This window comes from Barbus barbus (assembly GCF_936440315.1).
Source record: "Barbus barbus genome assembly, chromosome: 12".
In the NCBI taxonomy this organism is placed as follows: domain Eukaryota; kingdom Metazoa; phylum Chordata; class Actinopteri; order Cypriniformes; family Cyprinidae; genus Barbus; species Barbus barbus.
In genome coordinates, this window is record NC_136740.1 from 25258072 (window position 1) to 25285748 (window position 27677).

Genomic DNA, 27677 nt, shown 5'->3' on the forward strand with positions numbered 1-27677 from the left:
CTACACTTCAATTTCTCTGTGAATAATAGTATTAATACAATAGTATTAATTAATAATTATTTTTTACCTTTTTCAAAGAAGTCTCTTATAGATGAAAATACGGTAAAACAGCTAGTATTGTCAAATATTAATAGGCTACAATTTAAAATAACTTTTCTATTTAAATGTATTTCAAAATACAACGGTTCCCTCAAAATTATAGTCATCTGTTTTCAAAACAGTGTATAATGTTTCTTTAGTACAAATCAGCATATTAGAATGATTTCTGAAGGATCGTGTGATACTGAAGAGTATTGACTGTTGAAAATTCAGCTTTGCCATCACAGTAATAATTTACATTTTAAAGTATATTCACATGGGTTTTTTGATATAATAACACTTCACCAATATTTACTGTATTTTTTGTATCAAAGAAATGCAGCCTTGGTGAACATAAGAGGCTTCTTTTAAAAACGTAAACAAATCTGGATCATTCAAAACTTTTGACTAGTAGTGCATACATGTATAAATAATTCAAGTTTATTTGTATAGCGCTTTTCATGATACAAATTGTTGCAAAGCAGCTTTACAGAAAATATAAGCTTCTATTTTAAAGTTTCTACATTATCTTTACTAGTAACTTATCAGTGGTAACTATCAACTTAATGTCCATATGGCAGAAATATACAGTAAAAATTCATGTTAGTTAATGACATACAAGCATTGCAGTTAATAGTGTTCACCGTCTGTTTGATTATATGTTGTTTGAGGGCTGGCATCATCTGAGGTCCTCTGAGGGGTTGGTATCATCTCTTCTCAGGTCATCTCACATCTTCGTAAGGGTTGGAAACAGAGAAGCAAACAGAGACAAGCAAAATAATGATAATGTGCATTTAACATGTAAATAAGAAATGTATGATTCATGTTTATATTGTTATACAGCACTTTTCTAGGATACTGCAAAATTACCTCAACAATAGGCCTTTAAGAGTACAATTTAAAGATGAATGAGTTTGTAGGTTTTCAGTTGTATAAATAGGCCTACATAAAGTCACAAAAGAGGCAAATGTAATAATAGGAGAAACTGACTGTTTTTAACCATTGATGCCTGTTCTGATATTAAGTTCCCTTCCCTTATTGTTTTGTTTAGAAGTTTAAAATGATGTTATCATAATATATATCATAGTTGAGACAAATAAATACATTGTATTCATCATTTTGAACATGGGCTATAAGGGTAACCCGTAAGCAGGTCGCTGTGCGCGTCTCATCCAGTCCAGTAGGTGGCAGTCACTGCTATTTTGTCTCTTTATCACCGCGAATGAGACAGATGCCTAGTTAGAACGACGACATGCTGGATTTTAAAACATGCGAATATTTTAATCTTAATCATTTAGCTCGCTTAATATATAGGTAGTTTAAGTACATGTGTGTACCTGAAACTGCTGTTATTTGCGTGCTGTCATTGAGGTGGTTAGTTGCCTGTAACATTTTATTACACAAAGTGCTGTGACCTTTACTATCGTGAAACTTCTTTGTTGAAGTCGTTGTTTCAGGCAGTCATGTCAGTGACAGGTGAGTTGGACTCGCTGGAATCCAGTCCTGCTTCTCTCCATCAGTCCAGTGGTCTGAGTGAAAGGACCCTGACACCAGACGAGCTGGAGAAACTCAGGAATGACCGCGTCTTACTGTCGGACTTTAAGCAGCAGAAACTCGAAATAGATGCTCAGAAAAACTGGGACTTGTTTTATAAAAGAAACACGACGAACTTTTTCAAAGACAGGCACTGGACTACCAGAGAGTTTGAAGAGCTGAAAAACTGCAGAGAGGTCAGACAGAGAGAGATATTGCATGCATTTGCTATATATAACATGTTTGAGTTTGTGTAGATGATTGTAACACATCTATTCTCTCAGTCTCAGGGGCAGAAGCTGGTGTTATTGGAGGCTGGTTGTGGGGTTGGAAACTGTATTTTCCCTCTTCTGGAAGAGGATCTCAGTATCTTCATTTATGCTTGTGACTTCTCTCCACGAGCTGTTGAGTTTGTGAAGGTAAAAGTGACCAAGTTGTTTAAAACCCATACCTGGTCAACCTTTTTCCAATTTTATAATGATGCACATTTATAAGCTAATGCATTCTGCCTTTATTTATGATTATTTATTATGCTTGCAGCAAAATGCCTTGTATTGCACCGAGCGATGCCTTGCGTTTCAGTGTGACCTCACTAAAGATGATCTCCAGGCCACCATACAAGTGGAGACAGTGGATGTAGCCACATTAATATTTGTTCTGTCTGCGATTCATCCTGACAAGATGCAGAAAGCCCTGGAACAAATTTATAAGGTACCGCTGATCACATGTTGTAAGCCTGAAACTCACAGTGCATCAACATTTTGTTAAACAGGTGTAAACCTATATAACTTTGTAAACATTATTTGTATAATGCACTTTCTTTGTGTTGTGAAGTCATTAATTTCTTCTTTCAAAACAAACTGATAGGCATTAAGACCAGGAGGTATTGTCCTCTTCAGGGACTATGGACTTTATGATCATGCCATGTTGAGGTTTAAGTCTGGCAATAAGCTGGGCGAGAATTTTTATGTAAGACAGGATGGGACCCGTTCCTTTTTCTTCTCAAGAGGTCAGTGTAGCATTTGTTTCTTCTTAATCATCTGTTTTACTGCATTGAAGTTAATGTTTTGTTTTCCATCTGTTCTTCTCATAGAGTACTTGGCTGGTTTGTTCCAACAGGCAGGATTTGAGACTCTTGTGAACGAGTATGTGTTGAGAGAAACTGTGAATAAAAAAGAGGGTCTGTGTGTTCCCCGAGTGTTCCTGCAGAGTAAATTTTGCAAACCTGTTCCTTCATCACCAGTATAAATGTCACATTTTTGTAAATGTATTTTTCAAAGTGTCATTAATTTATTGTATTTCAGATAAATACAAATTTCAATCAGATGTTGTTTTTACTATATAATGAAATATGTATAATTTTTAATTGTTTAGTGGATTTCTTGATTTCAGGTTTGAGAATAATATGGTGGGCCGGACACTTTCTAAAGTTTATTGTGGGGTGCAAAGTTGTACGTAATTATACCCATAGATATGTATATTTATATTTAAAAATATATATATTTTTTTATTATTTGGAACAGGGAATGAATACTTTTCCATTTGTGAGGTCAAGACTAGGAGGATTCGATACAGGAGTGTGTCAATCGATATTATGATATTATATACCTATTTTAAACCACCATCTACATTTTTATTAACTCACAACATTTTCACATCCTGTACCTCAATTGGGACATTCACAACAACAAAATAGGCCTATACACTTTTTTTTTTTTTCAAATAATAATAAAGAAAAAAATCAACTCTGACTGCTACTATGGGCTCAGTGCTAAAAATCTTTTCAACAGATAATCAAATTACAAGCAATAGCAGAAAATAAATACAATAGAACAAAGACACAAGTTCAATAAACAGTGCTTTTCAAGTTTTTCAGCTCAGGTATGCTACAGAAATGTAAAATAACTGCATAGTCTTCACTGTATAAATTAAATATAGATTAATCATTTTTTATGTTACAAAGGTTATTTAGTCAGGAGCAGTGAGCACAGCATTAGTTTTTGTGTTTTCATTCTCAACTGTTTACAATAAGACATATGCCTAACCGACTGTGTTTACAAGGATATTTTGATGTCATTTTGTCTGTAGGCCTATTTATTCATCCATGCACAAAAATGCGGAAGAGAGCAAATTAATACTCAAATTCTCCCTTCCAGCTCTCCAGGAAATCTGCCGTCATTTGTCGATGGAGCGCAAGAAATTACCGTAATAAGCCATATATTAATGAAAAGCGTATGTTGTCTGCTGTCAAGAGCGATTTGAATTATTTTGATAGTGCAAACGGTTGAAGAGTTATGGTAACGTGAATACAGCTTGGTTCAATGTGTCGGTGCCTGTGTATTTTTGATATTTTGGCGCCCCCTGCAGTTGAGTTTGTGCAACTGACTGTGGTAAAACATCGTAATTAGTGATTTATTTTATTTTCGTGATTTAAATCAAATACAAATGTATTATTTTAAATAGAAAATAAATACACATATTTAAAATGATTTAAGTCTGGTCAAACGTAAAATAATAAAATACATTTAAATGCACATTTACCTGTTCCGCCACAAGAAAGGCCGTTCGAATATTTAGTAAGTCGTTTTATTACTACAATAAGCCATCTCAAAAGATAAATGTATGCTTAATTTCTTCTGCACATATGCATACCGTTACTTGACCGTAGCCAAATAATACGTCAAATATATACAATGTACCAAATAATAATTTGTACATTGTATATATTTATTCTTTCCTGTTCTTTTTCTTTTTCTACTACTACTTTTTAATGTTGAAGAAAGTATTCGATTTCTAAAAGATGTGAGTATGGCGTTGTCGTGGCCGAGTGGTTAAGGCGATGGACTAGAAATCCATTGGGGTCTCCCCGCGCAGGTTCGAATCCTGCCGACAACGAATCATTTTCCGTTTTGAATCTTACTCCAACAACCAGCAAACCGGAAGCGTTAGGTCAGCTTCCAGAGCACGATAATCTTATGTTTAACAGAGCAGTAAAGTTAATTTTGGAGATTTTCACTAGTTATATTACACATCTCGGACTGGATAGAAAAGAAATTATCCACGCGTTTCTATGGTAACAAACGTGGCGTTCTTCAGCGGATAATCATGGCGGATGATCTGGGTGATTTACTTGATGAAGTCGAATCAAAGTTTTGTTGCAGCACGTCTGCGTCCAAACAATCAATTTACGCTTTAAAACAAACGGACCAAAAATGTGTGAACCCCGAGGACAAGAAACAGTCCAGGTAGTACGCTAGCGAGATTAGCACCCGAGCTAAAATAGCTAAGTTACAAACTACTGCAGATAATATACAACTAAACCCTTTACAGTCATAGCGACACACTTTTGATACAAATAATGTGTTACCAGCCTGACTGAAATGCTAAAAAGGTTCACCACGAGGCTAACAACACGATAATGTATACATGATCTCCAAGACCTGAACAAAACCAGATTCTTCCAAGACAAAACCATAACGTTTCGACTTATTTTCACGGTTTCCAGAAACCAAGGATACAAAAAAGCTCGACATGACAATGATGATATTGACTATGCTGCAGGAAATACTGGATGATGATTCTCAGCCCACCAGCACTCATGTAAGTCAAATAACTGGACAAAACCTTGTTATGATCAGTGAACAAAGCAAACATACTTTTTCCAGTTTAATATTGCCAGTTGTTGTTTACAGTGCATGTCAAGCATCTGTAAAATCTCTCATTAACAGGAATCCACTGCAGCAAAGACCACAAGTGATGCATCTCAGACAACGTCCAAGAAGAAGTAAGTTTATAGTTTTCATAAACATTCAAATATAGAAGTTTTACAGGAGAAATTGAGCCTTTCAAACATGGAAAAACTAGATTCGAGGTGTGTTGTTACTGATTAGCGTTCACATTTTTCCTCAAACAGATGTTGTCCTGTGTTTCTTGGTGGAAGTTCTGTACCACTCGGTATTGGAACCAGTGTTCAAGTTCAAGTCAGCTTTATTGTCAATTCTTCCACATGTACAGTACATACATACAGAGAATTGAAATTGCATTACTCTCAGACCCTTGGTGCATACAGTTAACATTAAACACGTTCAGATACAGATAAATACAGTTTAAACCAGTGTTTCACAAAGGTGAAAATTACATCAGAATCAGATCTTGCATGGACTTGAAGGCCACATGCATATTTGAATAATTTTCTAATGAGCTCAATATTAACAACCACTATCACAATACATCTTTTCCCCATTGAGATTGTACAATAGATTTACTTAGACATGTGCAAATTTATTCTGACTGTGGTCTGTATCAAGAATTGTCTTGTTTTTGAAGGGCCTGCAACCGTTTAAGATGTACATCTTGCGATTTCAGTGTAATCATGTTTGAGGATCAGGAATGGGATGACTCCTGGGACTATTTATTTTTCAGGTAAGGTATCAGGAGGCAACATCTTTTGATCTGGAGGGGGCAGCATTGATCCATGTGTCCCACTGTAGCAGATGCAGCAGTTTGTTCATTCATTATCAATTCATTGATGACTGCCACAGGCAGGCTTGTTTTTGCACAGCACCAGCATGTCAGTTAATGAGGCCTTTGTTGAAGTCATCATGTTACCCTCTTAAACATAAGCTTTATTAAATTTGCACATGCTGATAAAGAAACACTTTTGGATGAGCGTTCAACAACGCAACACGCCACCTTTTAAGCACAAACCCTTTTTTCCTCGAGACTGCGTCATTTCCTTATCTTCAGCGCACTCGACTTTTGCATCAAACAGACAGTGAATCATTCACACCATGTCTTTTATGTTGTTATCTTCCATATTTAGGCCATGATGCACTTTGGTGCGTGCTCAGACACAGCCGATTTCTTAAGTGGAAGGGTTTTTGCGTTTTAATGATGTTCAAGCTTGCAACTTTAATTAGGAGAGAATGTGGTTGGAATTTGTCAATGAACCTTTAGAAACTTGAACTCGAGGCTTCCCCTTTTAAACAGGTGATAAATCAGCTCAAGAAACCATCTGTTCAGGATTGTAGCTGCATATATTGCTTATATTACTTGCTGTAGTTTAAAGTACAAGATAGAATAGCACAGAAAGCAGCCTTTATACTTCTGAAATATGAATACTTTATGGTCGATAGTCCATATCTGGAGTTTTTAACTACTTAGAATAGACTTAAAAATTAACATTTTTAGTTAGCTTGAAAATTTGAACTCTGTAATGCTGTTTTAAACTATGTGATCGTTAGGTTTTCAAATGAATGGTTCTTGCATTTAAAATTCAGATTTATTGTTTTTGATTAAATCCTACAGATGTAACTAAAATGGTCCTTAAAATAGGCTTCCATTTTTTTGTGCAAAATATAAACAATATATTTTTGTATTATTGTTACTTATAATTTGCATATATTATTATTAATTTTAGGTTACTTGGGTGAAATGGGACCGCAGAACCTTACAGCTTTATTATGTGCATTGGGTTTTCATACTAATGGTTCTTGAATTAAAAAAAAAAAAATAGTAGAAATCTATTTAGAAAAAAAAAACAGCTTTCTATTTTGTCCCTAAAATAGAGCAGAAATGTGCTTTTTATTGTGGAAGAAATTCTAAATTAAATCTAAATCTTAAAAAAAAAATCTAAATTCAAAAATGGTCTTGAAAAAGCCTTCCATCTTCAATGCAAAATATAAACAATATTTTTTTATTATTTTCATATATATATTATTATATTTTATGTCATATTTTACAATATCATATTATTATTATTATGTTCCTAGGGTGAAATGAGTCCAGGATATCCAGAGGACTTTAGAACTTTCTTATATTTTTGCTCGTTGACAATATCCAGCACCAGTTTGACATTTTGAGAGAAGCAGACCCAAACACAAGATAATAGTTTTTGCAATTTGTTCTATAAATGGGTTGTAATATACTGACAAAATGAGGTTTGCAGTTGGTGATAAAGTTCAATCGATAAACTAAAGCAGTGAGTCAGCTGTGTGATGGATCACTCCAGGTGGAATTGGACATCTATGAACTACAAGTACAGAAATATTTTCAAATTCTCACAAAGCTTCTCTTCTGTCCCCTGCATTAGGAATAACATGCCGGACCATCACAAACTAAAAGCTAAACTGAGAAAGAAAAAGGGTGGGCGTGCGTACGCCTGTCAGTGTAGCTGGAACTCAGCCGTGTCGCTCTCTGACCTGAGGGAACAACAGCAGCTAAAGTGGGTTTGTGGCAAACACAAAGTATGAGCACAAGTCTGCAATCTTATCTTTGTGCACCAGCAAGTGTTGCATGCTCTCCTCCTCACAAAAGAGAATGCTGGCCATTTTCAAAATTTGCTTTGTGGGGCTGGATAACAAAAAGAAGTTATCTTCTGAATTTTTGTTTTTGTGTGAAGTGATTTTGAGTCTCTTTGTCAACACTTCCTTCTCCCTTAGAATGATGAAGCACTGTGGCTGGTGCATATTATGTAGATATTTTGAATATACATATGTAACGCATACAAATAGTCTAAATACACATGCACATTTTTAGACATTTTGCACAGTTAGAAATTAAAAAAGAATGAGATTGGTTGATTATAGTTTGTTTATTATAAAATAGTTAAAAAAAAAAATTTTTGCTGTTCTTCCAGAATATTCCTTAAGAAACACTCAGGTATTGCAAGGGCCCGTCTGTGTTACATTCCTTGGTTTTCAGGGACGTTTTGTTGTGAATCGTCTGTCCTAAATAATAAATGCACATCATTGTCCACAGAATAAATAGAATCAAGAATTAAAAGAATCAGTTGTGTTTTTGAAGGTTTTACCTGCTCAGAAAAATCTCTTGTAGTTGTCATGTTGATTTCACCAGGTTCCAGCTTCTTCATCAGTCGCTCTCTGAAGATGCAGCAGAATGGTCCTCCCTCTCATTTTTAGGTGGTACATTAACGTACGATGCCTCTGATGCTGTGCTGCTGTTATCTGTTTCTAAAATAAAATAAATTAAATTAGTGTATTTTACTTGCAAACTTATACTGCTTGCTTTAAAGTTCAGGTTTTCTGTACAAAAGATCCAGGTTCAAAGGAGTTGGGGGATTTCAGAAAGGAAGCTCTCTGAGCAGAGATGTACTGTCACATGGTTAAGTACAAGAGGTACCTTGACTGAGGTTTCTAGGTACACGATGGTCCCCGTAACCGTCAGTACTTTCTGTCATCTGTGCAATGTGGGGATTCTGAAAAGACATCTCAGGAAGTGATGGGCTTTCCTCACCTTCCAAAAACAAGAGACACATTTTAGTTACTTGTTTTTAGATATTTGATCAAAAATGCAATAAGAACAGTAATATTGTGAAATATTACAATTAAAAAATATATCTATTTTAATATATTTAAAATGTAATTTACATGATCCTCCAGGTCCTCATTCTGTTATGCTAATTTGATGCATTCTTGGAAAACATAATGCACATTCTTTCATAAAAAAATTTCAGCACTGATTTTAAACAAATATTTTGTGCCATAGTAAATGTTTTTAATAATGGTTGTAATAATGAAATGTTATATCATTAAAATGACATTTTCTTGTAATACTGAGATATGTCATAAAAAATACGGTGATGCATTGCTGCCAATACACGTATTATTTATTTCCACTCAATTATATCGTAATAACAAGATATGTTGTTCTAACAACATCTTTTTCTTGTCAAAATGACATTATATAGATACAGTAGTGTGAAAAAGTGTTTGTTGCTGCTAAGGGTGGCCCAACCAGTTATTAGGTTTAGGGGGCAAGCACTTTTTCACACAGGGCCATGTGAGTTTGGATTTAGTTTTCCCTTCATAATAAAAAAAACTTCATTCAAAAAATGCATGTTGTGTTTACTTGTGTTATCTTTGCTTAATATTTAAATTAGTTTGATCTGAAACATTAAATTGTGACAAACATGCAAAAAAAAAAAAAAATCAGGAAGGGGGCCAACACTTTTTCACACCACTGTATGTATAATAAAGATATAATATATATAACTTTGTTTTTCTTTTTCTTAAAATAATAATAATAGTAATAATAAAATGAAACCGTTAAAAACCATCTTTATGGCATGTCGTTATTACAAGATTTTTTTTTTTGTTTTAACGAGAACTATGTTGTTTTAAAAATAATCTCGTTATTATGAGGCAGGATGTAGTTTTAAAGACATATCTCGTTATTATGAGAAAAGATGTCCTTAATACGGCATAACATCTCATTATTACGACATAATTGAGTAAAAAATATGTGTGAAAGCAATGCGTCACCGTAAAAATGTATTAAAAAAGTCTTACTGAACCCAAACTTTAGTGTCATTTAAACCTGGAAATATTGAAAAATGTTTTTAAACCAAAGAAACATTACAACAAAATGAAGAAGCAATATTAAGGATTCTGCACCATTACTGGGTCACTAATCAAACTTTGAATTTTTCAATTAAACTTATTAATATAATTATAATGAAATATTAGCATTAAATTAGGAAAATGTACTTGTGGTCTTATAAAACATAAAATGTCTTTTATATACTGTATGTTTCATTCATACCATAATGAGGAAAGCCATTTTCATCAATCTCTGTGTTCTGATAACACTCTTCTGATGAAGAACTGTCTGAATCATTCCCACCTGCCAAGCACAGAAGAATTCACACATATCCCTATCAAAATACACCGTTGTCCATATTGTCACAATGTTAAATCAAATAGGTACCTTGACTGTGGGTGACAGGTACATGGGAGTCACTGTAACCAGCAGTGTTTCCTGTCATCTGAGTGCTGTGGGGTGTCTGTAGTGACTTCTCAGGAAGTGATGGGCTTTCCTCGTCTTCTAGAGAAAACAGATACATGAGATTTACCTGACAGAATGAAGCCTCAGAATGCTCAGTGAAAATACCCTTCAAGCCTCAATATTAAATGATTTATGTGAACCTACCACTCTGGAGACTGTTGTCCATGTCGATCTCTGTGTTTTGATAGCACTCGCCAGAAGATGTACTGTCTGAATCATTCACATCTACCGCTGAAGTAAAAAGAGAATTCATAAATCTGAAATGTATTTCCCTACTACAAGATACTGTTTAACCTTAAAGGTGGAAGAAGTTTTTACAATCTGGGATTTCATCAAGAGTTTTACATCAGAGCTTTACCTTGACTGTCAGGGTTTGATAAGTGATGGTCACCGTGAGACAGGGGTGCTAATGGTGACTTTTCATGCAATGATGGTCTTTCCTCAACTTCATTAGAGGAAAAAAGATCAAATATAAGTAGATACACCTATACATGTTCTCTCTGTATTAATCCAATGTATGGTTTATTTTTACATACGTGACATGAAATTGTTGTCTGTGTCAATCTCTGTGTTTTGATAGAACTCTCCAGAAGATGTACTGCTTGAATCATTCACATCTACTCCTAGAGGCAAAAGAGGGTTCATAAAACTGGAATTTATTTCCTTACTAAAAATACAATTTCTTACAGGAAAAAACTGTTTCATCAGTGTTAAATCAGCGCTTTACCTTTATTGTCAGTCCCAGGTATGTGATGGTCATCATAAGACAAGAGTGTCAGTGGTAACTTTTCTTGAAGTGCTTCATAAGGGGAAAATGTTAGTATTTAATAAATATTCACATTAACAATAAAACACTTTACAATATTTGGTAACACTTTACAATAAGGTTCCATTTGCTAACATTAGTTAACTACATTACAATATGTATGACATTAGAATAAAACATGTTTAAAGCATGTATTAATCTTAATGTCAACATTTATTAATAAATTAGTTAAAATCAAAAATTGTATCTGTTAATATTTAATGGACCTGAGCTAACATGAAACAATGTATTGCTCATTGTAATGCATCAACTAACATGAACTAATGGGAGCTCACTGACCAAATATTCATGTTTTATCAATATTATGACATACATCTAGATATATTATTGTAGGATTAATCAAATAAAGGTAAATCAATAAATAAAATGAACCCAAAATATGATTTATTTGTGCATACGTGACTGGAGAATGTTGTCCGTGTCAGTCTTTGTGTTTTGATAGAACTCTCCAGAAGATGTACTGCTTGTATCATTCTTATATACTACTGTGTATAGGAGAAAGGAAAATGTTATGAAATGATATTAAGAGTTGAACAAATACAGTCACATGAAATCTGCATAGTACGTACGTTGCCTGTGGGTGTCAGGAGCACCAAAAGACAGTGGTGTCAGTGGGGGTTTATCTCCTTCATAACAAAGTAAATAAAAAATCATTGGATTTTTCTTTGGATTTAAACGATCAATAGCCAAGTGTAAAAGTTTCCCATGAATTTGACTGATTTATTTGTGCATACCTGACTTTTGGAAGGTGTCCATGTTGATTTTCACATCGTGTACACGTCTTTCTCTAGAGCACGTGCTGTCTACGTCCTTCACATCTCCTGCTAGACAGAATTCATACATTTTAATTGTGGTTGCTCACAAGTCACTGTTTATTATTCAATGCACAGCCTTGACTTCCTTAACAAGAATATATGATATGTCCATAATGTTAAAACAGAGAAACTAGTGGATTATTTTAATCTGTACACTATTTGTCAAACGTTTGAAGCCAATAAGATTCTTTATTCAGCAAGGATGCGTAAAATTAATCTAAAGTTAAAGTAAAAACTTTTACGAAATTGTGCAAAAAAAAATGCATGTTTCCACAAAAATATTAAGCAGCACAACTGTATTTACTACTACTAATAAGAAATGTTTCCTGAGCATCAAATCAGCATATTAGAAGGAATTGTGAAGGATCACATGACACTGAAGACTGGCGTAATTCAGCTTTGTCAATACAGAAATAATTTACGTTAAAATAGAAAACGGTTATTAAAAATTGCAGTGATTTCACAATATTTCTGTTTTATTGTATTTTGGATCAAATAAATACAGTCTTTTTGTTTTTAATTCAAAATATTAATTAAAAATCCTCTAACTTTTTGAATGGTAGTGCATAACATTTTGCCCCATTTTCTCTCTATTGTCTCTTCACATTCAACACAGCTTTAAACTTTCATAAGGAAGATGCCAGAAGCTGAATATTTGTGTGCTCAACGATTGCAGTGTGGTGTGTCTGAAAGCTCTCTCTAATGTTAGATGAGTTTAAAATTAATTTGAAGTATAAAAGAAAACTATTTTCCTCCACCGACACTCATTGACTCTGTTTTATGTAAAAATGGTTCATGCAATTAAACCAGTAATATCTGGTTTTGTGTAAAATTACTCTTTCTCTGATGTGTGTAATTTTAAATATGGAATGATTATATCTATTTTAGCTGATATTTGTGGTCATCTGCAATAGATGTGTCGTCTGCTAAAACCAGCATACTTGATGAGTTTAGATGCAGTCTTTGCGGTTGATTGCTGTTGTGATGTTCATAGTCTGAATCAGTGGAGCTGTCAGAGTTATGAGTGGGTCGATTTGTTCTCCTGCTAAATCTCCGGCCATAGTTTGAGCTCATTCTCGGGCCAAGACTTTCTGAAGAGTGAAAAACATTGACCATTACAGAAATGACAAAACAGAACATCACTAAAGTTATACAAGACACACTTTTTTATTATAATTACAGACCCAGTTTATTAAAATTTAATCACTTATTTCGTATTAAGACTATTCATAATAATAACAGATTAAATTCACATTCTGTGAAATAAAAAAAAATGACAATATGGGTTAAAATTACATATAACAGCAGACCATACTCTGAAATATATTTAAGAATATTTATAATATATAATAAATACTAAAGATAAATAATCGGTGAGAAAATAAAAACAATAGCAATACAAACCGTACTGATATCCCCCAGCAGTGTGGACAGATTGTGTGTTGTAGATTCCTATCTGTGCATTGGACTGGTTCTCCAGGCTTGTGTGAGAATTACTGTGTTGTTGGTGAATCACACATTCTGTTGGCAAAGAGGATAAATCAAATGCCTTAAACTTCCCCATGCAGCACTAAGCCGTTGCATTAAGCTTTTGTATTGTCCTGTTAACTAAAATCAAAAGAATGAGTTAATAGACCACAAAAGGTTTGACACTCTTCATATTCTATAAAAAATAATTTTCTGTTATTTGAATGGAATACACTGAATGCACACAGAAATTGGCCAATAAGTCAGTGAATTCCTTTGAAGATCATAACAATACAGTATTAAGACATCAGTGTTGTATTCGTATGCATAGATGCTCTCAGAGTTAGACAATGATAAAAAATAACTACAAGTCTGTTTGTTGTAGCTCAGCTCTACTTGCTCAGTTCCATTTTATTTAGTGCTAAGAAAATGTGTGTTATTTATTTTCTGATGCCACTTATGTGTAAAGCACGGTGGCCTAGAGAGCTCAATGTGCTGCAAATAGAAAATACACCTGCAAATTAAGAAAACAACTTCATCAATTTGACAACACGCGCGCTACAAATGCTCACAACATGACCAAAAAAAATAAAATTCTTTATTTGTTTACATTGTGAGCATTTGCAGCACCTGCTGTCAAACTGATGATGTTTTCTTGATTTGCTGGTGCTTTTTATATTTACAGTTCCACTGTATTTTCATAGTCAAGTATTTTAGTACAGTGGATAGCACTTACTTTCTAACCCTATTACAACATTGTCACTGTTTCCACTGCTTCAGAAGATATGAGTGAGAAGTGCTTTTACATGTAAAACATGCTTATACTTGCCCTTTGCTCTTTTGAAATGCACATAGGCAGCAGCATTTAAAACAATAACCATAAGCAGAGCAATAGATAAGATGATGCAGCCAATCGCTGCTGCTGAAACACCACTGCTGCTTTGTGTAGATGGCACTGCAGTTGACACTAAAATAAACAGAGGTTTATATTAACAGAAATCATGCAGATTATGTCACTGTTTTTAATCACTTATTTTTCTTTTTAAAATTAAGGAACTGAAGCATCACCTGGCAGCAGAATTGTCAAGTTAAGCTCGGCTGTGCTGCTTGGGGGTATGATCTCAACACTTTCTGTATGAAAGACAATTAATCCATTTGGATACAAAGGATTCAAAGGAATACAAATTACCAAGACCCGTCAGTCTGGATTTCACAAGAAGACACTAACAAAGCTAAAGCTTATATATGTGTGCTTTGACATTTCAGAAATACTGTTGTAAGCATGCCCTACTTTTGTCTTGAATTTTTTTTTTAGACCAACTGACATGGAAATTCTCTCCCACCACCCTAAAAAGTTCATTCTGACCTGCGTTTCAGTGAAATTATGGTAATGTTCTACCTCAAGAGGTCACATGCTATGACCTCAAATACACATGAAATTTGGTTGCTAAGTAATACATTTGGCACAAAAAGTTGGTGTCTACAAAGCAAATGTTTTGATGCTCCAATCAACAGGAAGTTGAAACTGGCCCAATTTACTGTCATACATGTCCTGGTCTTACTGAACGATTCAACGGTGTATGTTATTCCTAACAAAAATGGATAACACTTAATTTTAAGGTGTCCTTGTAACAGTATAATTATGAGTAATATTAATTAACCACATTGCCAACATTACCACACTGGGGTGCACATTATTGGTGCTCAGGTGCGCATGTGCGACAAAAATAAAAAATGCGCTGTGTAAGTAAATTCAAATCACTCATTTGCACACCAACATGGTTGACAGCACTTAATGCACAATCACCCTTTTAGATCAACTAACTGTAATACTGTATAAGATTTCCATGTAAGCGTAAAGCACAAATGTAGGCTATTCGCTGCTGTTTTCACATCAAAATGCACAACTGACATTTCATTCACTGACGCGCTCGGCAGCGATAAAACCAGCCAAAATAAAAGCTTGCTTATTTTATAAAAAATATAAAATAAAAATGTAAATACTAGCATTGTATTTTTAAGCGTACTATAAAATAATTGTATTTTTAACACTCACTTTTTATTTTAAAATATAACAGTATTACCATACTCGTTATTCTTTTATTAAAATACAAAAAGTGCATTAATAATATTATTAATTATTTTATTTATATTTAATGAGTCACACTATGTGTAGTATGATTACCAAACTAAATTTACAGGTGCTCTCATGAGAACCATACTTATACAGTACTTACTATAGGATTAGGGCTAAGATTATGGTTTAATTTGGTTTAGGTTTAGCTGTATGTAATTATGTACAATTTACCGTTATTACTGTAATAAGTAACAAGGACACTTAAAATAAAGTGCTCCTAAAATTTTCTTTGTGATTTTTAATCTATAATAATTAGCTTTCTTTTCTTTTGATATCATTTGGCCGTGTGGATGCTTGGATAATATCAAACAATTGATAAAAGCTATTTAATATTGTTTAAACAAACTTGCATTCTCCAATCGGGAATATCATGTCTGGGCATGTCCACTTTTTACTATCCAATCAATTCCTGACGAGTAAACATTCCCAATTATATATTTTTTGATTGAAAATACTGTGAAATACTCTCTGAAATATGGCATATAAGCCAAACTGCAATTCACCTTTGTGTAGAAAAGAGTGGAGTTTTACATTATTTAGCACTTGCCCATTGAGCATACAGAATCAGAATGTGTACAATACCTGAGCACACAACGCCAGCATCTTCCTTATGTCCACAATAGTTGCTGGCAGTGGTGTTGATTGAGCTGCACTCCCATAAGCTGCTCTCAGAGCCATTGCATCTCATTTGGCTGATGTGGATGGTACCGGTTCCAGCCTGAAAAAAGTCCAATCTTATCGCACTTCCACATTTCAGCTGGGTACAAACTACATGTCCACTATTGATGTCAAAATCATCATCACACACTGTTCCCCAATTCCCAGAATGCAGTAGCTCCACCCGACCAGCACAACGATCAAGTCCTCCAACCAATCGGACAGCGCTGTGCTCTGGAAGACAGTGGTCAGCCCAGACAAAGCACAATTACAGCAATGAAACAAAAGTAGAACACTTATCAAAAGATCTCTGAGAAGATTTCAGATGACTCACCGCAAATTACTTCAGTTGCATTCATGCAGTCGCCTTTTGCGGCTGTAGTGCAGTTGTGCAGTTTTGAGTCTCTCAGGATGCAGTCTGCAAGACAAGTGCCATTGTGCACTGTTGCATTCGTGCTGTGCTCGAAAACACGGCCACAACTTAAACGTTCACAGATTTGGAGAGCAAGCTCATTCTTTTTCTGAGCATCCAAAAGGTTGAGGGTCACATCGACAGTAGTGTTCTTGTAAAGAGCCCTAGGCACACCAAAGCAGCCTTCGGACAGACTTAGTGTGGAGAGCTCAACTAGATCAGAAAGACAAAAAAAAATGAAATGATTTCATTGAATCATCTACCTCAACTGTTTCTATCATTCTCATGAATGTATTCACTTTTTTTTCTTTACAGCATGCTGCGTTGAGTCCGAAAATGTTCAAACACATCATGGGTGAAAAAGGTGACAAAGACGGTTCTGAAATTCGAAACCAAAGCACACACAAAAAAACACACAGGAGCATTTAAAAGCGGGTATATAATTGAATTGGTACTAATGGTACTGTAAAAAAAAAAAAAAAAAAGTTTTGCAAAACGTTGTAGCAGTACACTGCAACACAGCCACATCCCGTGAGTCACTTCCTGTGGAAATGTCATATTGTAGCATGGAGGACACTGGGGAAAGAACTTTTTTTTTTTTAGAAAGTTTATGACATTGTCTCCGCAGTGTGGTTTGAGCTCATGAAGTTCTCCTGATTTATGACTACAGGATGCAGATTGTGTCTGTATATCATCTGTGGAATTGTGACTCATTCTGAAGGTCTTGCTTTGGGGTGAGAAATTAATATTTTAATTCAGTAAGGATGCATTAAATCAATCAAACGTGAAAGTAAAGTCTTTAAAATTGATCCAAATAAATGCTTTCAATTCATCGCGTAATCCTGAAAAAAAATGTACCAAGGTTTCGACAAACTGTTTTCAACATTGACAACAGAAAGAAATGTTTCTAAAGCACAAAATCAGCATGTAAGATTGATTTCTAAAGGATCATGTGACACTGAAGACTGGGTTAATTTAACATTTACATTTATTCATTTAGCTGACGCTTTTATCCAAAGCGACTTACAATTGCTATATATATGTCAGAGGTCGCACGCCTCTGGAGCAACTAGGGGGTTAAGTGTCTTGCTCAGGGACACATTGGTGTCTCACAGTGGATTCGAACCCAGGTCTCTCACACCAAAGGCATGTGTCTTATCCACTGCGCCAATTGTAATTTTACAATATTATTGATTTGTACTCTTTGTTTTATGTTGAGCATAAAGTACCTCTTTTAAAACCATAAAAAGATTTTACAGACCCCAAACATTTGAATGATAGTGTAGTTGGTGAAGAAGCATGGAAACATGGTATATAACAAGCATGAAACAAAGTCTTTTTCAACAGTTGGTGGAAGAAGGTGCTTAATCTATAATTAAATATTATAAGAGCTTTTTTTTTTTTTTTTTACAACCATGTTAACAATCTGGAAAGTTTATACCCCAGTTTGTCTCATTTCATTCTAACGCTAATCATTAAATAAGCATCAAAGTGAAATAGACTAAATATAAGGAATATGCAAAACATTCACTCAAAGGGCTTACTAATTTGGAAGCAAATGTTTGTAAAATATAGATTTTCAATAAGATGAAGAAAAATATTAGTTTGATCTTGTTTTAACAACAGGGTTGATGAATGCCATGAACACAGCAATATTTGTACAAATTCGGAAAATGGATTGAGATTATTTAAGCGTCTTCCTGTAATGCTGCAGAAAGGCTCAACATTTTGTTAAATATTGTAATATAAAATTATGTTTTTGGTCATTTAAATTAATCAGTAATTGCATAAATTCAAAATTATGACGTTGAGCTTAATTGTTGGATACGGCCGAGAGACTCTCCCAAATGAGCGCAAGGCCTTTTCCTTTCGACTTCAGCATTTCTTTATCTTTTTCATTGTATGATGCCTGTGTGATTGCATACAGCATTTACATCATTAAATCATTAGTTCACACAGCGATTAATCATTTTAAAATGAATTCTAGCGTGCAATAAAATGAAGCGGTTGTCTCTGGAGTGGTAGATTGCTCTCACAGTTCTGTGCAATCTTGCGGTGGTCTTGCTGATGTCTTTTCTCTGTTCAGTTTGATGATAGGAGGTTAGTCTCAGCAGGTCTACTTCAAACACAGTTATCGTGCATATTTTTCAACATCTTGATTAACTGCTTGATTTTGCAGGCCTCTTAAATAAGCTAGGTTTTTTTTTATTGTCGTGAGATTGCTGCTAACAGCACCCACTGATAACACTCATGTAGTCAAGATGCAGATGTAGACAAGACACTTTCAAAAGAAGACATGAGTAGCAGTAATCATTCAACTCACTCTGTTTGTCTGAATCATCAGCATGCTTTTTCACACTCTTGGAATGTCGGTCATCTGTACCATTGAGCCCTGAAGATGACAAAGATGAACATCATGAGTTTTGCTGAGAACATGTTGCTTGAGGCCAGAAGGCAAACTGTAATTTCAGTCTAAAGCATAAAAGTTGAACAGAGCGCTTAAATTTGCTATCAGTCGTCACTGTCTGCAAAGACAATTGCAATGAGACACTGTTGAACAAGATTCATAAAAAGAGATTTCTTGACATAAAAACCAAAAATCATGTTCCGCAAAACATCGGTAATGCTTGTGTCAGGTTATAAAGTTAACTTTGCATTGAATTCACACTGAAGACATGCCTTTGAAGACTTTGTCAAAACAAGAACATTTACAACAAGGAATAGGTTTGAATGGCTAGCAGTGTAAAGAGAATGTAGATAAATCTTAATTGAAATTTGATACAATATGAATGAGACTGCAAGATGAAATATGTGCAAGTTATCTAATAATAACATATAGCAAAGTTGTAGTTATTTATAACTACAGGACTATTTCTTGAAAACCTGCCGTGTTAACACAAACTAGATAAAAGGGCTGCTGAGCTTGTATTTCAACACAGCATGGTCCTCTAAATTAGTTTCTCCGTCTGCCTCACTAAGAGCTGACACTCGGCTCGGCCATTAAAGCGTACTCGAAAAAAGGCACAGTATGAAATTCATTTAGAAAAATTATCATTTCATTTGTGAGTAACCATTATGTTCGCACTCTCTTTAGACATTCTCAGAGAATCTAAAAATATAATTTTTTCTTACAAAAATGGCATGATGTCTATGTCTGCTGTGGTACATAATTTTGAAAAAAAAAAAAAATACTCACACAGAATGAAATAAATGTAAGAAACAATATCGGTGTATATCATTTATACATTTTATGAGCCAAATACATTTAAATTTAAAAAAAGGAAAATTGCTTACATTATATTAAGCGTAACCTTCTGGGAATTAAACATATAAAATGACACAAATTTTTTATATTTTAATATTCTGAATTTGTTGTATTACAAAAGGAGCTCATTAATTAAAATGAAAACAAAAAACTAATTTGCAAGAATTGTCTTTTAAGATTATTTGCATTATGTAAGCTTCCTCAAATGAACAGTTATTTTCTACAGACCAGGTGTGTGTACAGTCTTATTCATCAAAACACAATTTGTACGCTCCATTTCTGTCAAGATCTGTGCATTCTTTATAGAAGAACATTGGAGAAAAATATAACATTTCACTTATTCTATTATTGAAACACTTTTCTATAAATGTCAAGCCTTGTAAATGCCACCCTCCATGTAGTCTAAAAATGTCTGTTAGGAAAATTCAGCGATAAGACGTTGTTCTTTATTTTTAGCCATCATATGCATTTGACTTACAAATGAAGTCATCTTTCTTTATTCAATCTCCTGTGAAGCTCAGCTTATTATTTACCAATGTGTCATAGTGCATTGAAGTGCATAAAAAAATCTCTGGTTGCACAAAAGCAACGTAATGAGCCGAGGCATCGCTGAACTTTCTTTTGTCTCTTTTTAAAAAAGCCTTGATTGCATTGTGCTGCATTAGTTAAACTAAGCTTTGTTTCAACCACAAAGCGTGTCTTACACCAAGTCTTTTGTTGAAAGTGCACTTTTGATTTTCCATTTATGATAGTGATTGTCTCTAAAGAACTAGTTCGACGGATTGTGCCATACTCTTTGACAATTCTACAACCTCTCTGCTCAAGTATCATCGACTTTATAGAGACCACCACTGTCCCATATTAAATATTAGAATATGTTTAAAAAGTGCCAGAATAATGAATATAATATAATCGCAGTTGAACTCAAGCTCTTTAGATGAAAGACACAGTCTGCCTACACAAACCATACACCAGAACCATTTTACCTTGAGACAAGGACAAAGCCTGGAGAACAACACACAGCAGCAGAAGCAGCATCTCTCAGTCAGTCAGCCTAACAGCCAAAGCTTTCTGTTCTTCCCTGAAGGAGAGTTACTCTGACGTGACCCTGCACCTTCAGCATTTGTGCAGTTGCTGCATGTGGTTTCCACTACGGGGCGAATTTGAGCATCATGCACTCACAAATGCACTGCCTACCACAAATGCACACCCTATTTTGCTACCGTCACAGGTCAAGTTTGCGGTGTATAAGTTCACTTCATATTTCATTTCATTCTGGACTGTTCTGAAATGTGTTTTTAGTGGCTAATGGAGTCGTTTCGATTCTGGCAATAGTTTTGCAACCATTTTCATTTCTCATTATAGACTTTTATTGAGTTTCTTTGAGTAGCCCAATTCATCATTCATCATTGGCCTGGCATGCAATTAATGAATTGAAGGGACAATGAATACAGCTGTCTGTAGATAAATTGTCTGGTATTATCTTCTAGCCTAAATTACAAGTTAAAGAATTCAAGGTACCCTCTCTACCACTGCACAGAACTTCAGTTACACCAAAAGCAAGATAGCCATTACCTTATTGGATTTAAACTGGTTGGTATGGCCCAATTTTTATTTTATTTTTTCCTGATATGGGAGCGGGAAAAAAACCAAATGCAAATAATAAAATCCATCTAGCAAAATAAACAGGCTTTTAAAAAGGAGGAGAAAAGGCTTCCCATATCTCTTGATGTCAACATCAAAGGCCATGTGTCCAGTCAAATCGACACATTTGATGCAAATGTATCTGTCATTTGGTACACGCCAGCCAAATTAGGCAGAGATGCCAACATGGACAGGTGGCATAACATACCTTCATCTTTAAAATCCAAGAATAAAACAGTGAAAAAGGTGAAAACTAAATATGACCAAGACTACATTAAATATGTGTTCACTTGCATTAAAAATAACCAAGTTTGTGCCAACCGCAATGTGTTTTGTGGTAAATTATTGGCTGCCAAGAGCATGAAACAATCTATGGTGTAGAAGCCAATTTATATTTTGTTTAATTGTTCTATTATGACAACAGTATTGTGTCGAGTCTTCACTTTTCCAACATAAACCAGTTTAGAGCCACTGTTAGGAATATAATATCTGGCTGCTAGCACTGGAAAACTAGCAAATGCTTTATATCGACTGTCGAAATGACAATATAGAATAACTTCAGCTTTCTTTCATGTGGACTTTAAGTGTGGTGATCTAACCATATTTTTGGGGATTACTCAAACAGACTCACTCAAACATTGCAGATATAATGCTGTTTCTACCCACAGAATGAACTGAGCATTATGGGGTGGTGTGGCTTATGGTAAAATACCTGAGCCGGTTTCCCACGTTTGACCGCACTAAGGGTGATGATTACACCTTAATTTAACACGGGCGACTTCATGTGAAGTCATGAAAATAAATTTCATTCAAAGAGGAACCAGAGCCAATCAATCAGAATCAGCTTTATTCGCCAAGTGTGCGCAAACACAAGGAATTTGTTGTGGTTTTTAAGAAGCTCTTGGTACATACATGCATACATACACACATATCTGACATGAGAACAGAAACATTTAAATAAGACTTAACAATAATACTTAACAAGGATATTCTTTTGACTTTTCAGTATGCATATAGGATAAAATGTAAAAACCTAGTTCACCTGCTCTTTAGTTCTCTTTAGCTAGCAGCATTTCTGTGCATAACCACAAGGGGAAGCTCTAGTGTTATCTGAAATACAGCTTAGATGTGAAAATAGGAGTAGTATCCACCAGCCATTATTTATCTTCTTTAAATTTGTGTGTACATTTCAGCATCTGTTTCTTGTTGGTTTGTGATTTCAGGTAGACTGCTGTGGCTGCATTGTCAGCCAGAGGAAAGATGATTTGTAGGCCGAAACACTGCTGAGTAAAAAAGATTTGCGTCTCCACAGCACAAATGCACTGAGATCTCTCTCTCACCTCTGCTAATAGAAGACACAACATGGCATTCCCACCATTGTGGCCCTCTCAGGTAATCTTCATGCTAACAGTACACAGGCTTAACAGCAAAGCTGTTGAGGGACAACACTGAAGTCGCTGTCCTCTCTGTCTTTGTGCAAATGGCACAATCTGTTTTTTACCCTGCCAGTTTCTGGATGAAAATGTAATTTTTCAGAATACTTTGGTGAATATAAAGTTCAAAAGAACAACATTTAGTTGAAATTGAAATGTTTTATAACATTATAAAATGACTTTACTGTCACTTTTGCAATCTTGCTGAAAAAAGTATTAATTTCTTTTATTTCATTTTGATGGAAGATTGTTTGGCATGCTATCCACTTTGTAAAGTACAACCAATTATAGATTTGTTGCTTTAATAAACCATAAACGTTTATATTTATATATAAATTAATTTGCTAGACAAGTTTCTTTTACGATGATAGTTTGTTTACATAATTACATACTACGTAATACTTTAAGTTATCTTTTCCTGCTCTTTGCGTCTAGCTGTGTATCAAAGGCTTTATGCTCACCATATACAGTCAAACCAAAAATTAATCAGACACCAGATATAATTTTCTATATATATTTTTTTTTTTTACTAGTGGGTGCAGGACATTAATAGTTCATGTAAGTTAATTTAAGTGAGGATAGAAAAATAAAGTATAGTGTGACATATTATACCCAGAAATTCTTCATACAGTGGACTACCACTAAAACTGATTTAAAACATTTGGGACCAAAAATTATTTAGACACTTTGACCTAACCATGTTTTAAGTGTTTTTCTTTAATTGCTAATGCAGACTTTTTACACAACAGACTGAACAAAATTAAGAATTACTTGGTAATTGGTTGACCTAAATTGGTATTATCTAATTGTGTACTTAAATTTAACAGACAGCTGACAACTATTCGACCTAATTCATGTGTGAAACAGTCTAACGGAAGGATGGCATTAACAATAAACTGTGATAATGTTAGAAATGTTGAAGGTGTCTGAATAATTTTTGGTTTGACTGTATATAAAATTAATACTAATGCCCTCCAATGTCATTTTACTTCAGTTGGTAACTAACAATTTTCAGCCACAAGGTGGCATCAAGCTGGTCTAAATTACATTGGCATGAAAAGTGTTACAGGAGACAGGGGTATGTTAGTCTCAGCCTCAGACGCCACGCCCACGGACCGTTGGCAAAACGTCTGATGCATATGGCACACTTATCTGGAAACACTTCAGGAGTTTCAAAGTCGTCGTCGGATTGGTTGATTATACAGGATTTCCGGGAGAAGTGTGTCGCGTTCTTTAACGTTCCGCCTGGAAACAAAGATGCCGTGACGCCAAACCCCCTTACGAAAGAAGAAAGCTGTCGCGTTTACAAATGTGACGATGAACGCTGATCAGGATCAACTAAATGCTGGATTTTCAAAAGTATGTGAAATATGTAAAGTTTGCGGCATAGAATCTTTAAAATAAGTCAGAGAGTTTCACACACCGGTCTGTTATTGTGGCGACATTTCCACGCCCCTAAACATGACGCTGAACAAAACAAACTGTGATTGGTTATTATGTCAAACGGCCTCATAGACGGGCCTTGGCCAACAAAAGCTGCCATTTATTCCAGACCTTCAGCCATCACGCCTGTTTCACACATGCTCCGTCTGCAGTGTGTATGCAGTCTGTGTGCGTTACGATGCAGAAGCAGCGCACGCATTGTGCTTTCACACAGGACGCGTAGATAGATTTGTAAATTAAGTTGCTCAAGCAAGTGGAAACACATTTAAACACAGCATACAGCCTACTTTTCACAAATATTTTAAATTAAAACTTACCACTGACAGAAACAGCCGGCTGTCGTGCCTTTTACATTTAAATCTTTATTACAAACAGTACTGCGGGTCTTAAAGAACTTTATTTTTCTACCTCCACAAGACACAAGTGCATATGTAGCCTTGTTTATCTAAAAGTGCACTTTTATTTGTTTTAAACATAGCCAAAAAGCCTGTGAAACACAGTAGACTTTAATTGATCTATTTATTGTGAAATTACTACATTTCCATGTCAATCCATGTTCATTTTTTACCGTGATCAAAGCGCTGTCACTTAAATTCAGGCGTGCAACACAGCAAAAATAGACTCGGTGCGGAAACGATCGCTGCACTGCTGCAGATGCACCGCTCCTGGAACGCACTGCCGGACCGCAACCGTGTTCAGTGTGAACGCTTTAATCTGTTAACATGGGTGCGAAATAAAATGTGTGAAACAGGTCTGGCAACGCGAGACTAGGGTTATGTTGCCATGGACAACGGTCAAATATTCAGTTCAGCACTCATTGATGCTACTGACCAATCAGAATTAAGTATTCTATGTATAATTAAAGTGTTTCCTTAATGAAATCACATCTTTAATAATTCAGTGAAAACATATTGCTATAAAGATGAAAACATTAGTCCTACAGACATGGTTAAGCATATGATACCAGATTTGATGGGCACCTTCTGGAACTCATTGTCCAAGTGACATCTTCAATAAATCCACTTATTGGAGGTCATGCCACATTAATTTCTATTGAAGAGACATCAGGCGACAAGGAGACCTGACCATTCACAGTATACAGCTACCAAACAACAAATTACTTTCGGGGCGTGAAACAGATTTATTGTCACACTGACTGAGCTGCAATTGCAGGTTATTTTCATCAACAAATTAAGGATCACAGGTTAACGGCTGACTGGAAAATTATTTGACTGACATATGAATCTCTTGGATAAATGGTCTCTAAAGCATAAACTGCAAATCTGGAAATGTCCCTCAAAAATTGATTCTGATGAAACAAACGTATTCATATGCTGCATGTCACACCAAGAAACCAGGGTCTGTTGTTCTCAAAGGTGAATCTGGTTTAAATAAAATCCACAGCAGGATAAGCCACAGAAACAGAATATTTTGTTGGAAATGCAGTAATCCACTTTTTCTGACTAAAGCTCAACACTTCACTTGCTTGTGGAAAAAACGTCTTCCACTTAAACTTTGTGAAAATCAGTGGCAGTAGCTTATTTTATTCAATACAGCTACAGCTCAGGTCATTGAGGTGACATTTTGTTAATAGATTATTATTTTTACTCAGACCCAGCAAATTCACAATAATCCATAAAGACAGTATGTGTCATTTTACACTATCCAGTGAGGAGTTCTCTGACCTCAGTTACAACATGAAATGCCGAGTTCAATTATGTCTCTTTTCACAGGCAACTGCTATAATCTTGCTACTACTTTAAAGTGGTGGACAAAGTACACAGATCAAGTACTTGAGTAAAAGTACAGAAAGGTATACTAAAATATTACTCCAGTAAAAGTCAAAGTACTGCTTTTTAAATTTTACTCGAGTGAAAGTACAAAAGTACTCATTTTATGTACTTAAGTAAAAAAGTACTGATAGATTTATTTTGCAATTTTATGTAGACTACTTAATTTTATATTACCACATTTTTATAATCCTTTCTTTTTACATCAGATGGAATCTATCTAGGTGGCTGAAATATTTGGACTTTATATCAAAAAAATTCCTCAATTTAGCACCAGCAAGCTTGTTAGCTAGACAGTTAGCATTAGCTAACAATATTTACTTATTTTCAGTATGGTTATGAATAAACATTCATATCTGTCTGCTCGGCTCGATGATCTAAACAATATAAAAATTTGTACTGTTGATAAACAATATAAAAACAGACGCTAATGCATAACAATTTAATAAAACTGCAAACTTTACAGCAGCGGGGAATATGAACGTGCATGAGTTATTTTATTTAATCTGTGTTATTTTAATGTTTTGTTTTTTGACCTAAAACATAGAGACACTGACATTGATCTGTGTGCATTCAAGCATTTCAGTGGGCTTAAATAGATCACCCTTTGTAGCAGATTTAGTTCACAAACAACTGACAGTTTTGACTTAAATATGATTTTCAGTTACAATAATTAATCCTAAAATTCGACATTAGTAACTTACTTTTAGCAGCATCAGTTGCGCGCGCGGGCGCTCACAAGATCTCCAGCGTTTACTTGTGAGTTCAGTTCACTGGAGACTCGCTCTAAACGGATCATTTGAATCAGTGAGTTGTCGACTCAAGAACAGCTGCAATCGGATTATTCCAATTCGTGAATGAATCGTTTGTTGCGTTTTGCCAACCAATTTAAATGAAAAATTGGTTCATTGAAAAGATTATAAGGAGTAACGATATGTTTTATGAAATGTAGTGAAGTAAAAAGTACGATCTTATGCTTTGGAATGTAACGTTAGTGAAGTAAAAGTAAAAGTTACTCAAAATAAAACTACTCCAGTAAAGTACAGATACTTGAAAAATGTACTTAAGTACAGTAACGAAGAAGTTTTACTTCGTTACTGACCACCACTGACAATTGTTAAGCTAAACTAAAGGCTGAGAAGTCCCGTATTTAAATCGAAAATGATGAGTCCAGTATCAAATCAATACGGGGCACGATTTGTCCCGTATTTTACATTAAAAGCCAACACATAGTTGAATCAACAAAGAAGTATTTTGCACCGTTTATAACACTAATGGCAATTATAATGAGATCAATTTAATAAGAAGTAGGCTATTAGATACTAATTTGCGAGTGATTGCAATTTGCCATCTTTGTTTTCATAAGGACCAC

At 34.9% G+C, this 27677-nt stretch overlaps 3 protein-coding genes across 12 annotated transcripts; 2 read left to right on the forward strand and 1 right to left on the reverse strand.

The window, feature by feature from the left end:
* Nucleotides 1-1290: 1290 nt before the first annotated feature.
* Nucleotides 1291-2975, forward strand: mettl6 (methyltransferase 6, methylcytidine). Of its 3 annotated transcripts, none has more exons than XM_079431053.1 (5): nucleotides 1291-1808; nucleotides 1896-2030; nucleotides 2152-2322; nucleotides 2479-2620; nucleotides 2705-2975. In XM_079431053.1, exons 1-5 carry the CDS (start codon nucleotides 1542-1544, stop codon nucleotides 2857-2859), a joined length of 870 nt encoding a protein of 289 aa, XP_079287179.1. In that variant the 5' UTR covers nucleotides 1291-1541; the 3' UTR covers nucleotides 2860-2975. The 3 variants fall into 3 exon arrangements, with proteins under 3 accessions (XP_079287179.1, XP_079287180.1, XP_079287178.1); XM_079431054.1 differs by having other exon boundaries at nucleotides 2731-2934; XM_079431052.1 differs by having other exon boundaries at nucleotides 2479-2953.
* Nucleotides 2976-4529: 1554 nt separating this feature from the next.
* Nucleotides 4530-8390, forward strand: LOC306877535 (cilia- and flagella-associated protein 418-like). 5 transcript variants are annotated; one of them, XM_079429348.1, is made up of 6 exons: nucleotides 4530-4856; nucleotides 5117-5211; nucleotides 5340-5395; nucleotides 5525-5585; nucleotides 5938-6033; nucleotides 7703-8390. In XM_079429348.1, exons 2-6 carry the CDS (start codon nucleotides 5183-5185, stop codon nucleotides 7860-7862), a joined length of 402 nt encoding a protein of 133 aa, XP_079285474.1. In that variant the 5' UTR covers nucleotides 4530-4856; nucleotides 5117-5182; the 3' UTR covers nucleotides 7863-8390. The 5 variants fall into 5 exon arrangements, with proteins under 5 accessions (XP_079285474.1, XP_079285475.1, XP_079285477.1 ...); XM_079429349.1 differs by having other exon boundaries at nucleotides 5977-6033; XM_079429351.1 differs by having other exon boundaries at nucleotides 4545-4732; nucleotides 7703-8389.
* Nucleotides 8182-27093, reverse strand: LOC306877534 (uncharacterized protein). 4 transcript variants are annotated; one of them, XM_079429347.1, is made up of 21 exons: nucleotides 27010-27075; nucleotides 19054-19122; nucleotides 17030-17109; nucleotides 16653-16943; nucleotides 16244-16552; nucleotides 14593-14655; nucleotides 14354-14491; nucleotides 13462-13578; nucleotides 12999-13148; nucleotides 11977-12066; nucleotides 11812-11868; nucleotides 11641-11727; nucleotides 11144-11215; nucleotides 10953-11039; nucleotides 10775-10861; nucleotides 10561-10647; nucleotides 10339-10455; nucleotides 10174-10254; nucleotides 8752-8865; nucleotides 8423-8582; nucleotides 8187-8339 (listed from the first exon to the last, which is right to left on the reverse strand). In XM_079429347.1, the coding sequence occupies exons 4-20, from the start codon at nucleotides 16675-16677 to the stop codon at nucleotides 8482-8484; spliced, it is 1782 nt and encodes a 593-aa protein (XP_079285473.1). In that variant the 5' UTR covers nucleotides 16678-16943; nucleotides 17030-17109; nucleotides 19054-19122; nucleotides 27010-27075; the 3' UTR covers nucleotides 8187-8339; nucleotides 8423-8481. The 4 variants fall into 4 exon arrangements, with proteins under 4 accessions (XP_079285472.1, XP_079285471.1, XP_079285473.1 ...); XM_079429346.1 differs by lacking the exon at nucleotides 17030-17109 and having other exon boundaries at nucleotides 8182-8339; nucleotides 27010-27093; XM_079429345.1 differs by lacking the exons at nucleotides 17030-17109; nucleotides 27010-27075 and adding an exon at nucleotides 20982-21149 and having other exon boundaries at nucleotides 8182-8339; nucleotides 11977-12063.
* Between the last annotated feature and the right edge of the window lie 584 nt (nucleotides 27094-27677).

Coding starts and splice junctions, on each gene's coding strand:
- mettl6 (XM_079431052.1), top strand. CDS start 1,542: ATGTCAGTGACAGGTGAGTTGGACTCGCTGGAATCCAGTCCTGCTTCT. Junction 2,031..2,151: donor GAGCTGTTGAGTTTGTGAAG/GTAAAAGTGACC, acceptor TTATGCTTGCAG/CAAAATGCCTTGTATTGCAC. Junction 2,323..2,478: donor CCCTGGAACAAATTTATAAG/GTACCGCTGATC, acceptor ACAAACTGATAG/GCATTAAGACCAGGAGGTAT.
- LOC306877535 (XM_079429348.1), top strand. CDS start 5,183: ATGATGATTCTCAGCCCACCAGCACTCAT. Junction 5,212..5,339: donor CTCAGCCCACCAGCACTCAT/GTAAGTCAAATA, acceptor TCTCATTAACAG/GAATCCACTGCAGCAAAGAC. Junction 5,396..5,524: donor CAGACAACGTCCAAGAAGAA/GTAAGTTTATAG, acceptor TTCCTCAAACAG/ATGTTGTCCTGTGTTTCTTG.
- LOC306877534 (XM_079429344.1), bottom strand. CDS start 21,033: ATGCTGCTTCTGCTGCTGTGTGTTGTTCTCCAGGCTTTGTCCTTGTCT. Junction 13,149..13,461: donor TGCTGGGGGATATCAGTACG/GTTTGTATTGCT, acceptor TTCACTCTTCAG/AAAGTCTTGGCCCGAGAATG. Junction 12,067..12,998: donor ACTGCATCTAAACTCATCAA/GTATGCTGGTTT, acceptor AATTCTGTCTAG/CAGGAGATGTGAAGGACGTA.